We start from the raw sequence: 13,082 nt of genomic DNA, 5'->3' as shown, positions 1-13,082 counted from the left end.
CATTATCACACTTGGAGAATGTTATACTTCAAATGCCAGTGGGTAGAGGTCATATCTCCTCAGTTTATACAGCTCTATTAACACATGATAAGGAATCTGCCATTGACAAGTTGGACGCATGGAGAGCTGACATCCAAGAGGAGATACAGGAGGTGGACTGGGAAACTGCATGTTTAAAAGCCCAAAGACAATCAATTAATACGAGGATGAAACTTCTACAATATAAGTGGTTGATGAGAACTTACATAACCCCAGTCAAACTGAATCGCTGGTCACCTGTCATTCCAGATAGCTGCAGTAAATGTTTAGATGGGAAGGGCACTCTGCTTCACTGTGTATGGAGCTGTCCAAAATTACAACAGTACTGGGTATCAATCACGCAAACTTTATCGAAGATTGTTGGAGCAAGTATACCTGTTGAAGCAAAATTGTGTGTGTTGGGTATATATCCAAAGAACTGTGACTTAAGCATCAGACAGATAAAGTTAATTGATTTTGGACTCCTGCAAGCGAGGCGCTTAATATCTTTGTATTGGAAGAAAATGGATGTACCCTCAAGCCATATGTGGGTCAAGGAGATGGCATCATGTATTGAATTGGAACGACTTACTTATATTGTCAGGGGAAAGGGGGCATATTTTGAAGAAATATGGTTACCTCTAATCGAGTTTCTGAGACATTATGAAGTGAATTAATCTGGAAAGTGATACTTGGTGCTGATTATATATATATATAAATATATATATATATATTTTTTTCCCTTTTCTTTCTTTTGTTGTTTATTACTGTTGTTTTTTTTTTGTTTTTTTATATATAGTTGTTTATTTTGAGGACTATGTTCTTTAAAATAAATCCCATGTTAACTGTACTATTATTCTTGAGTGTTCTGTATTATAAACTTCAATAAACATAATGTTAAAAAAAAACATATTCACCTCCTCCTTGAACCGTCACCTTATCGTGGTGGAGGAGTTTGAGTGCCCTAATGATCCTAGGAGCTATGTTGTCTGGGGCACTTAGTGCCCCTGGTAGGGTCTCCCATGACAAATTGGTCTTAGGTGAAGGGTGAGACAAAGAACGGTTCGAAGGATCTTTCATGGCGGTTAAAACGAAGAGTCGGAGTACCCGGCCCGGAGGGTTACCGGGGTCCCACCCTGGAGCCAGGACTGGGGTTGGGGCCCGTGAGCGAGCGCCTGGTGGCCGGGCTTTCGCCCATGGGGCCCGGCCGGGCCCAGCCCGAACCGGATACATGGGCTCGTCCAACTGTGGACCCACCACCCGCAGGAGGAACATGAAGGGTCCGGTGCAATGCGAATCGGGTGGCAGACCAAGGCGGGAGCCTTGGCGGTCCAATCCCCGGACAAGAAAACTAGTTTTTGGGACATGGAACGTCACCTCGCTGGCGGGGAAGGAGCCGGAGCTTGTGGCAGAGGTTGAGCGGTACCGGCTAGATATAGTCGGACTCACCTCGACACATTGCATTGGCTCTGGAACCCGAGACCTGGAGAGGGGTTGGACACTCTACTTTGCTGGAGTTGCTCCGGGTTAGAGGCGGAGGGCTGGGGTTGGCTTTTTGTTAGCCCCGAGACTCTCTGCCTGTGTGTTGGGGTTTACCCCGGGGGACAAGAGGGTAGCTTCCTTGCGCCTTCGGGTCAGGGAACGGGTCCTGACTGTTGTTTGTGCTTATGGGCCAAATATCAGTTCAGAGTACCCACCCTTTTTGGAGTCCCTGGGACGAGTGCTAGATAGTGCTCCATCAGGGGACATCATTGTCCTGCTGGGGGACTTCAATGCTCACGTGGGCAATGACAGCTTGACCTGGAGGGGTGTGATTGGGAGGAACGGCCCACCTAATCAGAACTCGAGCGGTGTTTTGTTATTGGACTTCTGTGCAAGCCGCAGTTTGGCCATAACGAACACCATGTTCGAACATAAGGATGCCCACCGGTACACTTGGTACCAGGGCAGCCTAGGTCACAGGTCGATGATAGATTTTGTAGTCGTATCATCTGACCTGCGGCCGTATGTTTTGGACACCCGAGTGAAGAGAGGGGCGGAGCTGTCAACTGATCACCACCTGGTGGTGAGTTGGATCAGATGGCAAGGGAACATGCCGCGTAGACCTGGCAGACCCAAACGCATAGTGAGGGTCTGCTGGGAACGCCTGGCAGAAGAACCTGTCAAGACGGTCTTCAACTCCCACCTCCGGCAGAGCTTTGACCACGTCCCGAGAGCAGTGGGGGACATTGAGTCCGAGTGGGCCTTGTTCCACTCTGCGATTGTCGAGGCGGCTGTTGCTAGCTGTGGTCGTAAGGTGGCCGGTGCCAGTCGTGGTGGCAACCCCCGTACCCGCTGGTGGACACCAGAGGTTCGGGGAGCCGTCAGGCTGAAGAAGGAGGCCTACAGGGCGTGGCTGGTCTGTGGGTCTCCGGAGGCAGCAGACAGGTACCGGATAGCCAAGCGGGGCGCAGCAGTGGCAGTTGCCGAGGCAAAATCTCGGGCGTGGGAGGAGTTTGGTGAGGCCATGGAGAAGGACTATCGATCGGCTCCAAAGAGGTTCTGGCAAACTGTCCGGCGCCTCAGAAGAGGAAGGCAGCAACTCGCTCACACTGTTTACAGTGGGGATGGGGAGCTGCTGACGTCAACTGAGGCTATAGTCGGACGGTGGAAGGAATACTTTGAGGAGATCCTCAATCCCACCAATGCGCATTCCGAGGAGGAACCAGAGCTGGGAGGCCTGGGGATGGACTGTCCGATCTCGGGGGCAGAAGTTGCTGAGGTAGTCAAACAACTACATAGCGGCGGAGCCCCGGGGGCGGATGAGGTTCGTCCTGGGTATCTCAAGGCTATGGATGTTGTAGGGCTGTCATGGTTGACACGTCTCTACAACATTGCGTGGTCATCGGGGGCAGTTCCTAGGGAGTGGCAGACCGGGGTGGTGGTCCCCATCTTTAAGAAGGGTGACCTGAGGGTGTGTTCCAACTATAGGGGGATCACATTCCTCAGCCTCCCTGGAAAGGTCTACGCCAAGGTACTGGAGAGGAGGGTCCGATCGATAGTTGAATCTCAGATAGAGGAGGAGCAATGTGGTTTTCGTCCTGGCCGTGGAACTGTGGACCAGCTCTATACCCTTGCAAGGGTGATGGAGGGGGCATGGGAGTTTGCCCAACCAATCCACATGTGCTTTGTGGATTTGGAGAAGGCTTATGACCGTGTCCCCAGGGGCACCCTGTGGGGGACGCTCCAGGAGTATGGGGTGGGTGGCTTTCTGTTAAGGGCCATTCAGTCCCTTTACCAGAGGAGCGTGAGTTTGGTCCGCATAGCCGGTAGTAAGTCGGACCTGTTCCCAGTGAGGGTTGGACTCCGCCAGGGCTGCCCTTTGTCACCGGTTCTGTTCATCACTTTTATGGACAGAATTTCTAGACGCAGCCGTGGTGTGGAGTGTGTCGAGTTTGGTGGCAGGAGAATCTCGTCTCTGCTTTTTGCGGATGATGTGGTCCTCCTAGCTTCATCCAGCTCTGACCTTCAGCTCTTGCTGGGTAGGTTCGCGGCCGAATGTGAAGCGGCTGGGATGAGGATCAGCACCTCCAAATCTGAGAACATGGTTCTCGACCGGAAAAGGGTGGCTTGCCACCTCCGGGTCGGGGGAGAGGTCCTACCTCAAGTGGAGGAGTTTAAGTATCTCGGGGTCTTGTTCACGAGTGAGGGTAGGAGGGATCGGGAGATCGACAGGCGGATTGGTTCGGCGTCTGCAGTGATGCGGACGCTGAGCCGATCTGTCGTGGGGAAGAGGGAGCTGAGCCAGAAAGCCAGGCTCTCGATTTACCGGTCGATCTACGTCCCAATCCTCACCTATGGTCATGAGCTTTGGGTAATGACCGAAAGAACGAGATCGCGGATACAAGCGGCCGAAATGAGTTTCCTCCGTAGGGTGGCCGGGCTCAGCCTTAGAGATAGGGTGAGGAGCTCGGACATTCGGGAGGGACTCGGAGTAGAACCGCTGCTCCTCCGGATCGAAAGGAGCCAGTTGAGGTGGTTTGGGCATCTGGTCAGGATGCCTCCTGGACGCCTCCCCGGGGAGGTGTTTCGGGCATGTCCTGCCGGCAGAAGGCCCCCGGGTCGACCCAGGACACGTTGGAGAGGTTACATCTCCAATCTGGTCCGGGAACGCCTTGGGGTCCTGCCGGAGGAGCTGGTGGACAAGGCCGGGGAGAGGACGGCCTGGAGCTCCCTAATTGGGATGCTGCCCCCGCGACCCGGACCCGGATAAGCGGAGGAAGACGAAGACGAAGACGAATATTCACCTAATGAAGGAGATACTCATTTTGATCAAATGATGTGATAACCTTAAGGGTTTGTGCAAACACACAAATGGAATGTCACATGTTTACGCAAGTATTGAAATTAAACTAAAAACTAGATTATTTCATGTAACAAAAAATGTGCAGTTTGTTTACTTAGATAACCCAAGACATATTAATGTATTAGGTTTTACAGGAAACTAACCAACGCCAGCAGCTTGGTTCCACATTTTCTGCACAAGGAAGAGGAAGTTATTGTTTACTCACCTGTTGTATTGCAGTAACTGTGATCACAAAGAAACGCGGGAGCCCACTGGTGACTGGGGAACTTGGGGTGTCTATCATTAACTGGAACAAACACATGTAGAAATGCCAGGTGTCAGCAAATTGGTGGAGCAACACACACACACACACACACACACACACACACACACACACACACACACACACACACACACACACACACACACACACACACACACACACAGCTATACTTGTGGGGACCAGTCATTGACTTGCATTCATTGCAGTGTCTGAAATATGCCTAACCCATACCCTAACCAATGATGGCCTATTCCTAACTTTAACCTCAACTAAAGTCAATTCACACCATACTTCTGAAACCCTATATTAAGGCTTTTTTCCCCATTGTGGGGCCAGCCAAATGTTCATACGTTGCAGGTTAAACGTGAAAATATGTCTCCAAACTGTAGTACAAAGTACCCCCTACACACACACACACACACACACACCAGAGTAAGGGTTGGTGTAATCTGCAAAAGAGAACAGCAGTAACCTAGAAACACAACAGAGAGAAGTGGCGGATGATAAGTCAAACAGGAAATCTCTAGAAGTTCTCTCAAATGTTAAATGTCAGATCAGAACTAGCCGTCACATAAGGTGCACATTTGTGCATTTATCTCTTTGAGGCCACTTTTACTACATGAATCTCAGAAAGTAAAAATGAGACAAAAAACCCTCACACCCTTAGATTTATTCTTATACCAGTAACCAAAGTGATGCAGATACTCACATAACAAAAGTTAATAAAAAGAGTTGACACTACTTTTAAGGTTACAGCTCCTGAAGTGAGAGAAATCATGCACCCATCTGATAAACACATTTTGCTGTGCCAGGGCGACCAGCTGATTGGCTGCTTCAAATGTCCATGCTCACGGCACTCTGTCACCATTGGTCTGATCTGGTGTAGGCTGTTAAGATCATGAGTGGTTGCACCCGTGGGTGCAGCATAAAAGGCTGTTTGGTGTAACTCCAAAGGGAGGAGACTGATTAGAGAGATCTCCTTGATGGCTCCTCCCTGTGTGGCAGTTGGGGAGGTTATTTGGAGGCTGATTTTAACGTGCAACAAATACTCTCATCTTCCACAATGTGTCCAAACCTCCTCCTTATGTTGCAATCCCACAAGCAGAGTTTTAACAAATCATCCGGGATCATCTGGACTCTTCGGAGGAGGTTGGATTTGGTGTTTTATCTGAGTATTGCGTTTTTACAGCCTGGCCTTTGTTTGTCTTTTAGAGGTTTGTGGATGTGGCTTACGGTGGTTCGTTGGTACTGTAGCAGTTTGGTTTTTACGTGATTGTATGTTGCTAGTCTTGGTTCAGTTTGCTATGCGATTTCATTTCCACATTCTGCTAGGCCCAGTGCTTCGAAGTGGGGCTCATTGTGTTCACTACCAAGAATAAAATACTTTCACACAGTGCTCATTCTTGACTGCTTCATCTTTGAGTAAATGTATTTGTTCATGTGACAAGCTCACTTCTTCTCTGGTTTTCTAATAAACATGTTTGATAGCGGTGTTGTTGCGCCATCTAGTGGCACAAAAAGTATTACACCCAGTTAACTGCGTAAAATTAATTTAATCGATTATGACAATAACCTGTTAACTGGTTAACTGTGTACATCCCTACTGTAAAGGCATCAATAAGACACAGGACGACTGATGAACGTGCATAGTAAATAGGGAGACGGTTGCAGAAGAGTAATCAGAAGGTTGCAGGTTCAAGCCCCGCTCAGTCTGTTGCAGTTGTGTCCATGGGCAAGACTTCACCCACTTTTCCTGATGGTTGTGGGGTGGGGGGTAGAACACTAGAAGGCTCCATTCAATTACAGGTCATTATTTTAGACTTGATCTCATAGATGACTTAGTTATAATTAATCTCCTGTGGTCCACCATACAGAGACAATAGTATTCATTCATTCATTACCTGTGTCCATGTTGTCCAGAACAAACGATGAATCAGTCCCAGCTGATGGATGATCCTGAAGTGGTAGCAGGTTTTCTTTAGCCGTGTTTAGCTAACAGCTGCAATAGAAACAAAGCAGGAGAGCTGATTAAGACGCTGCTTCAGAAGAACGCAGGAGATTAAAGATCGAACGCTTTGGTTCTGATCAGCTGAGGACAGATCCAGTCTGGAAAAGAGGACATTTGGTCGCCAGAGTTCACGGAGTAGAGCTAACCACTTTTTCCTCCAGTCTCAGTGTTTGCCTTACATAGGCTCAGCCGCAGTAACGCCGGGGACACACCGGCCGCGGAAGCGCCGCGGAAGCGCCGAGAAGCGAATCGCTCACGAAATTCGGCCGCTGCTCGCCACTCCTCAGTTCAGATCAGACGCGCCCCAGTCGAGGCGCGCCTCGGCTCAGCTCTAGTTTTTCTTTTAAACACTTTGTGTCCTCCATTTCCTCTCTGCCTTTTCTCAGCTCTTTTCCTCTACGTTTGAGTGTTTGTACGCGCACGTGTGTGTGTGTGTGTGAACCTATGGTATTTAGGTTAGCTTTTATCTAAATATTTACTACAGTTTTATTTCTCGTTTTACATGATTATATTTTATTACTTGCTTTGCATGTTCTATATGATTATATTTTAGCACAGTTTTATTATTTAAATTATTATTTTACTGTCTATATGATTTTATTTATTACTTATTTTCTAATTGTTGTCATTTATATTAGCTCTTTTATTACATTTTTACTCATTTTAATCCAGTGTTTCCTCTGTGGGGGCCCTCTGCTCCGGGAGCGGTGGTCGACTGTAGCTTCCTGGGCGCTCTATAGGTGGGGGTCTATGCTCCCCCTCCACTGAGCGCCCTGAGTTAGTGTGGAAGACCTGATGCTGCCGGGACAGACGGCTCCTCTGATGGCGTTTCCTTGCGTTACCATACTTGGCTCATCTGGACTCAGCCTAATATAATTTTTACTCGTGTGTGTGTGTGAGTCTGTGTGTGATTGCATATGTTTGTTAATGTTTTTAACCCGTTATGGGAATCTGGGGTCATTTTGTAAAGCACTTTGAATAACACTTTGTTTGAGAAGCGCTTTAGAAATAAAATTTGATTGATTGATTGATTGATGGTTTCTGCCAGTAGAATCTCTTGGAACCCGCTCCAATTCTGCAGCTGTATCCTAGCAGTTTCTTCCAAAATGGGTACGTACATAATCATGTTTTTCGGGGGGCGTACAGCTCCTTGTGTTTCTCAACTTCCATAATTAATTTAAAGTCATCCATCCTAACTGCTTGCCTCAGACTTTCTGCCTCTCTGTCCTGTTTGCTCCAGTGAAAAGACACCCAAAACCACACCCCCTTCACGTGGTCACACACGCACACAAGATGTGTGTGTATGTGTGTGCGTGTTCGTGTGGTTTTTCTGCAGTGTCTGTTTACGAACACATTTGACTATTGCGGAATTTTATTTTGAAATGCTTTATTTTGTTAACTTTACCGGCCTGCCTCTTATGTCTACATTTGACTTCCTGCCAGAATTGACGCGATTCACCCGCGGCTCGTGAAAAAAATAGAGCCAACGCCAAAATGATCGTTGCATGGCGCGGGCTGGAGCGCCGGCGCGAGGCGATTCGCGGCGCTTCGGCGGCCCATGTGGTCTATAGAATAGCTTAACAAGGGCGCCGAATGAAGGCGGTCCCATTTTCGCGGCGCTTCCGCGGCCAGTGTGTCCCCGGCATAAGGCTGAAATTGCAGCACCATGGCTACACGCCTCACCCTCACCCCCCCCCCCCCCCCCCCCCCACCTAGGGATGGGTACCTTTGACATTTGAATCGATCCGGTACTAATTCCCGGTACCTAGGAATCGATACCGGTACTTAACGGTACCAATTTTCGATACTTTTGAGTGTTTATTATTTTAATTCTCTTTTATAATTAAATATATATTTTTCTCAATGTATAACAATATTTGATAAATGTCACGATAAATAACATTCAACTGTTTGTATTTTAACATCGTCCTTGTAGTTTTATAAGCTGATAATTAAACTGAAGCAAACATCTTTACTGTGAACTAAATTTACTGTGTATCTTCATTCCTTTTACAGTCTTTTTTCATTTGATTTTTCCTACTGGGAAGTTGGAATTTCCGAGGAGAAAGCGAACGCACCATTAGCTGATAACAACGGTGGCAATGGAAGCTAACATATCAAGCTAACGTTATCTTAAACAGTTTATTTAACTGCTGGAGCAGATTAAAACGATGATGCCTCACACTTAGATCGTTGTCGCTGGTTTCATCTTCACTCGTCGCATTGAGTAAAGTGAAGCCAAACTTTAGAGCGCGTTCATGTTCTTCTAGTCGGAAATTCGGAGTTCCGAGGAGAAAACGAATGCACCATTAGCGGAATGGAAGCGAACATATCAAGCTAACGTTATCTTAAACATTTTATTTACCTACCGGAGCAGATTAAGATGAGGATGTCTCACTTAGATCGTTGTCGCTGGTTTCATCATCACCCAGTTACCCATCACATTTAGTGAAGTGGACCCAAGCTTTAGTGTCCGTTCTTTCTACCATGCTGCTCTGTTTACAACTGGCTCGCAGCGAGCGACGACAAAACGCTCTTGCGCATGCGCAGCTGTCTAGGCAAGTTCTCGTTATGAAGGACGGGTACCGAAACGAGGCACCGTTTGAAATGACGTGAATCGGTGCTCGGTCGATACTATGGAATTTGGTTGGTGCCTTAAAAAGTACCGAATTCGGTACCCATCCCTACCCCCACCCCCCGAGGCATAAGAGCAAAGCTGTCTGACCTGGAGAAGGCATTCTACCCTTTTCAGACTCAAGACCATGGTCTCGGATTAAGAGCTTATTTTCATCTAGGGATGTCCCGATACAACTTTTTCACTTCTGATACAATACCGATATTGCAGCCTTCACCGATATCGATACGATATCAGCACAAATCATACATACTTTGAACAATTTTGTAATGTGGAAAGTTAAGGCTGCCACAATTAGTTGACACGTCACAACGACGATGACAAATAAAATAGTGGTGGATTAATTTAACAGTCGATGCGTCATTTATTATATAATTTTTTTTTTTTTACTTTGCCTGCTGCAGCACGTTTGGCGGTTTCTTCCTGCCTCTCTGCTCAGCTGCCTCTTGCTTTAGCGGTATTACCTTTAGAAGACGTTTGTAACGCCCCCTTCAGACAGGCCATGAGAAACGGAAATGTTCCGGACTCTTTCCGTAAGACCTTTGTGCCTGAATACAAACATCCGGATAACGTTTTCCGTAATTTAACCGGACGACGCGCCTAGTAACAGGACCGGACTTGTTACGGACAAGGTGGCTGCTTCAGACTGGTGAGGTCGAGTTCCGGACAGGGAGGAGGGGGAGGAGGAGGAGACCGGGGGAAGCTGTGCGCACCTAGATAGCTTGCTCCTGTAGCATGCGGCAAACCATAGCAGCTCGCCTCCTACGGTACTGTCTAGATGCGCGACGGAGCGCTTCACACCGCTTCAGTGATTCCTTTAACCATTGAGCTTCATCATCTAGGTCTCTTATGCATCTTCGTGTGCGCAGAATTATGCTTAATGTAAGTCCGCCTACCTCCATCTGACCGTAGCAAACAGGTAAAAAAGTTAATTGAAAGTTGTTTGATAAGCTATCATCTTCTCTTTATTATTAGAAGCCACAACGCTGATCACACTTCAAACTAGAAGCTAATGATGGGTATATTAGAGCATCCTGGTGCAATAAGCTATACTTTTATGACACAACTAGTCGATTAATCGTCAACAAAACTGGTGATTAGTCGACTATTAAAACAGTTGTTTGTGGCAGCCCTAGTGGAATGTATGAAAGGCTTGACCAAGTGATATTACTCAACTGGAGAACAAGAGCCAGCAACAGTATGAAAAAAAGACAATTTTTTAAACCATCAGTTGCATAATTGTCAACCTTAACATAATGTATAACAAATGAGTAAAAAATAATCAAAAAATATTTTCAGAGCTTTTTAATTTAAGTAAATAAATAAACAAAATATATCTTTTCAAAGTACTAAATACTAGGGCTGGGCGATATGGCAAAAATAGAATATCACGATTTTTCCAATATTTTATCACGATTTCGATTTTATCACGATTTTTTATCCATGAATAGCATAACTTCAATTGCGTATTAAAGAATAGAAACATTGAATAAATAAACATTTATTCATATTAGGGATAATCAGCACAGTGCTAACACACTTATATTTTAAACTCACACCAGAGATGATAAAAGCCCTGAGAGAAACAATTACAAAAATCTGTTTTTCTCGTTTTTCAAGTAACTTAACATAAATTAAAATCGTAAACATATTTAAAGTGCAAACATGTCAATTGCAAACGTATTGTGCAAACATTAACTTGTTCAAAATACTATGTAGCTCCCAGTTGCTCATGTAGTGGATAGTTAAGCTCAAATACGGCTCTGATGTGCGGCTGGACCAGAGATCGCTTGTGGTAGCAAAAAACTGCACATTCTGAATATTTTCTGCAACAAGTCTCTAAATAAAGTAAAATTTTCCAGTGCAGAGTGGAGACAACCCATAGAAGCACTGATTTGATCTCATTTCAGAGAAAAATAGAACAGGTCAGATGCACCTAATAAATAAAATTACTAACAAACTCAGGATTCTTTCTTGGCTTCACTGTTCTGGTGCTGAAAATATCACTAATGCGGATCAAAGGAGATACACAGATGAATGCACCTCTTATTATTTGGAAACTACATTTACTGCAGCTGGCAGAGATTGTTTCTATTGATACACGAGTTTACAGAATCATTTTAAATGTTAATAGGGGAAGACTGCAGGAGGGAGCGGTAAAATACAGGGGGTCCCCAGCAAAAACAAGAAACTACGAGTCTGATGAAACCCGCTGGTTTTCCATCAGGCAGTCACGGGGCAGCTCCAACGACCCAGCGACCGAGCTCAGTCCGGTACCGACACCGGCTCGGCAGAGGGTGGACGAGCCGAGGCGACGTAGTGCTCTGCTTAAGAAGCGGTGTTATTTTCCTGCTTTAGAAGAAGCGTCCAACGTGTTTTTACGCTTTCTCCGAGACATGTCACGTCACTAAGTTGTTAGCGCCGCGCGCTAAGGAAACCCTGCGTTCCTCTTCGGAACAAAAACCTCGTTGTCGCTCAGCCGCGGCGAAGCCATGTTTGTTCACGCACAAATGCAAACAAGCGGGGCACTAATATATTACTATGACTCACTCTGATTGGTTAAGGGTCAAACAAAGGCGTGTCATTCGCCTGGGGTAAGTTCCCTTTTCATTCAGAGGCAGAAATTCAGCAGCAGAGCTGTGAATCGTGATAAAACGGTCTCTCAAAAATGACAGACCGTCAGAAGTGTAGATCGTAAAACGGTCTAAAATCGTCATATCGCCCAGCCCTACTAAATACTAATTCAAGGTCATTTCAATTATGTTTTACTGTCAGCAAACGGTAGGAACTGCAGAGGGCAGGGACAATATTGTCCATTTTCCAACTGCTACAAGTTGAGTGTCCTAAGTTTCAATTTCACAGACTGCAAATTAGGGCTGCAGCTATCGAATATTTTTGTAATCGAGTACTCTATCGAATCTTTTTTTCGATTAATCGAGTACTCTAATAAATTACCCTTTTGTGTTTGTAAACCTTTATATCACATATTGATGAGCCAAGATGGCGCCGAGTATGGCTGCCTCGTCGCGAGCTCCACCAAGTTCCAACATTACACGCTCCATACTGTACATTAATGCCACTGTTTTGCACATACCAACCTCTGTACATTTTATATCTCTTATCTTATTGTTTACTTTATTCATTTGTATACTTAGATTAGCCATTTTTATATTTTACTTGTTTTTACATTACTGTATTTTTGCACAACTCTGTTGCTGTGAAGCTCGCACACAAGAATTTCACTCGCATGTACTGTACCAGTGTACCTGCACATGTGACGTGACAATAAAAGTGATTTGATATCAAATAGCATGTTATAATTATGAAAGACCTCTTAAAATGAGCAAGCAGTTGCCAGTTATTCTTCAAGTTTTATTCAAAATTAGTTTGCAAAACTTCAGCACTTCAACTTTACTTCACAGTAAACAAATGCCTGTGCAAAAAATAAGTACACAACCTGAGCCGATTTTCCCCTCGTGCGAGAATCTGCTAGCCTGCAAGCCAGACAAAAACTAGGAGGATAACGCTGCGAGCGGCTGCGGCCCAAACAGAACCAGAACCGCTCACGGCGCAAACAGCTCGCCCCTGTTTCCCTATTAACACACGTCCGTTTTAATTTCTACACTTTTTTTTCTCACACTAACAAGGATTGCCAAAAGCATGTTTGCTGTGGTTTTGTCAAATTATACTGATCACAAAACATGTATTTACTTTCTTTCGTTTTCCTCCGCCACTCATAAATACCCGTGTCCTCCTGCAGAAACCCCGAGGGACAACAGACATCAATAACACAATAAAAAGTCCGACGTGTTGT

The 13,082-nt window shown here is 45.7% G+C and overlaps 1 protein-coding gene across 2 annotated transcripts in view; it reads right to left on the bottom strand.

Annotated features, from left to right (window-relative positions):
* Positions 1 to 13,082, bottom strand: part of LOC139070171 (zinc finger protein 93-like) — a 74,876-nt gene that overhangs the window by 45,958 nt on the left and 15,836 nt on the right. The window contains exons 1-3 of one of the 2 annotated variants that reach the window (XM_070551948.1): positions 9,659 to 10,509; positions 6,527 to 6,624; positions 4,569 to 4,649 (exon numbers count right to left, since the gene is read on the bottom strand). In XM_070551948.1, the coding sequence (XP_070408049.1) occupies positions 4,569 to 4,649; positions 6,527 to 6,536 (91 nt within the window). In that variant the 5' untranslated portion in view covers positions 6,537 to 6,624; positions 9,659 to 10,509. Of the gene's footprint in view, positions 1 to 4,568; positions 4,650 to 6,526; positions 6,625 to 9,658; positions 10,510 to 13,082 lie in introns of those variants that run through there. The other variant, XM_070551912.1, reaches the window with a different exon arrangement.

This window comes from Nothobranchius furzeri, chromosome 1 (genome assembly GCF_043380555.1).
Source record: "Nothobranchius furzeri strain GRZ-AD chromosome 1, NfurGRZ-RIMD1, whole genome shotgun sequence".
Lineage (NCBI taxonomy): Eukaryota > Metazoa > Chordata > Actinopteri > Cyprinodontiformes > Nothobranchiidae > Nothobranchius > Nothobranchius furzeri.
The sequence above is the reverse complement of the archived record's forward strand: the minus strand, read 5'-3'. Positions and strand labels throughout refer to the sequence as shown.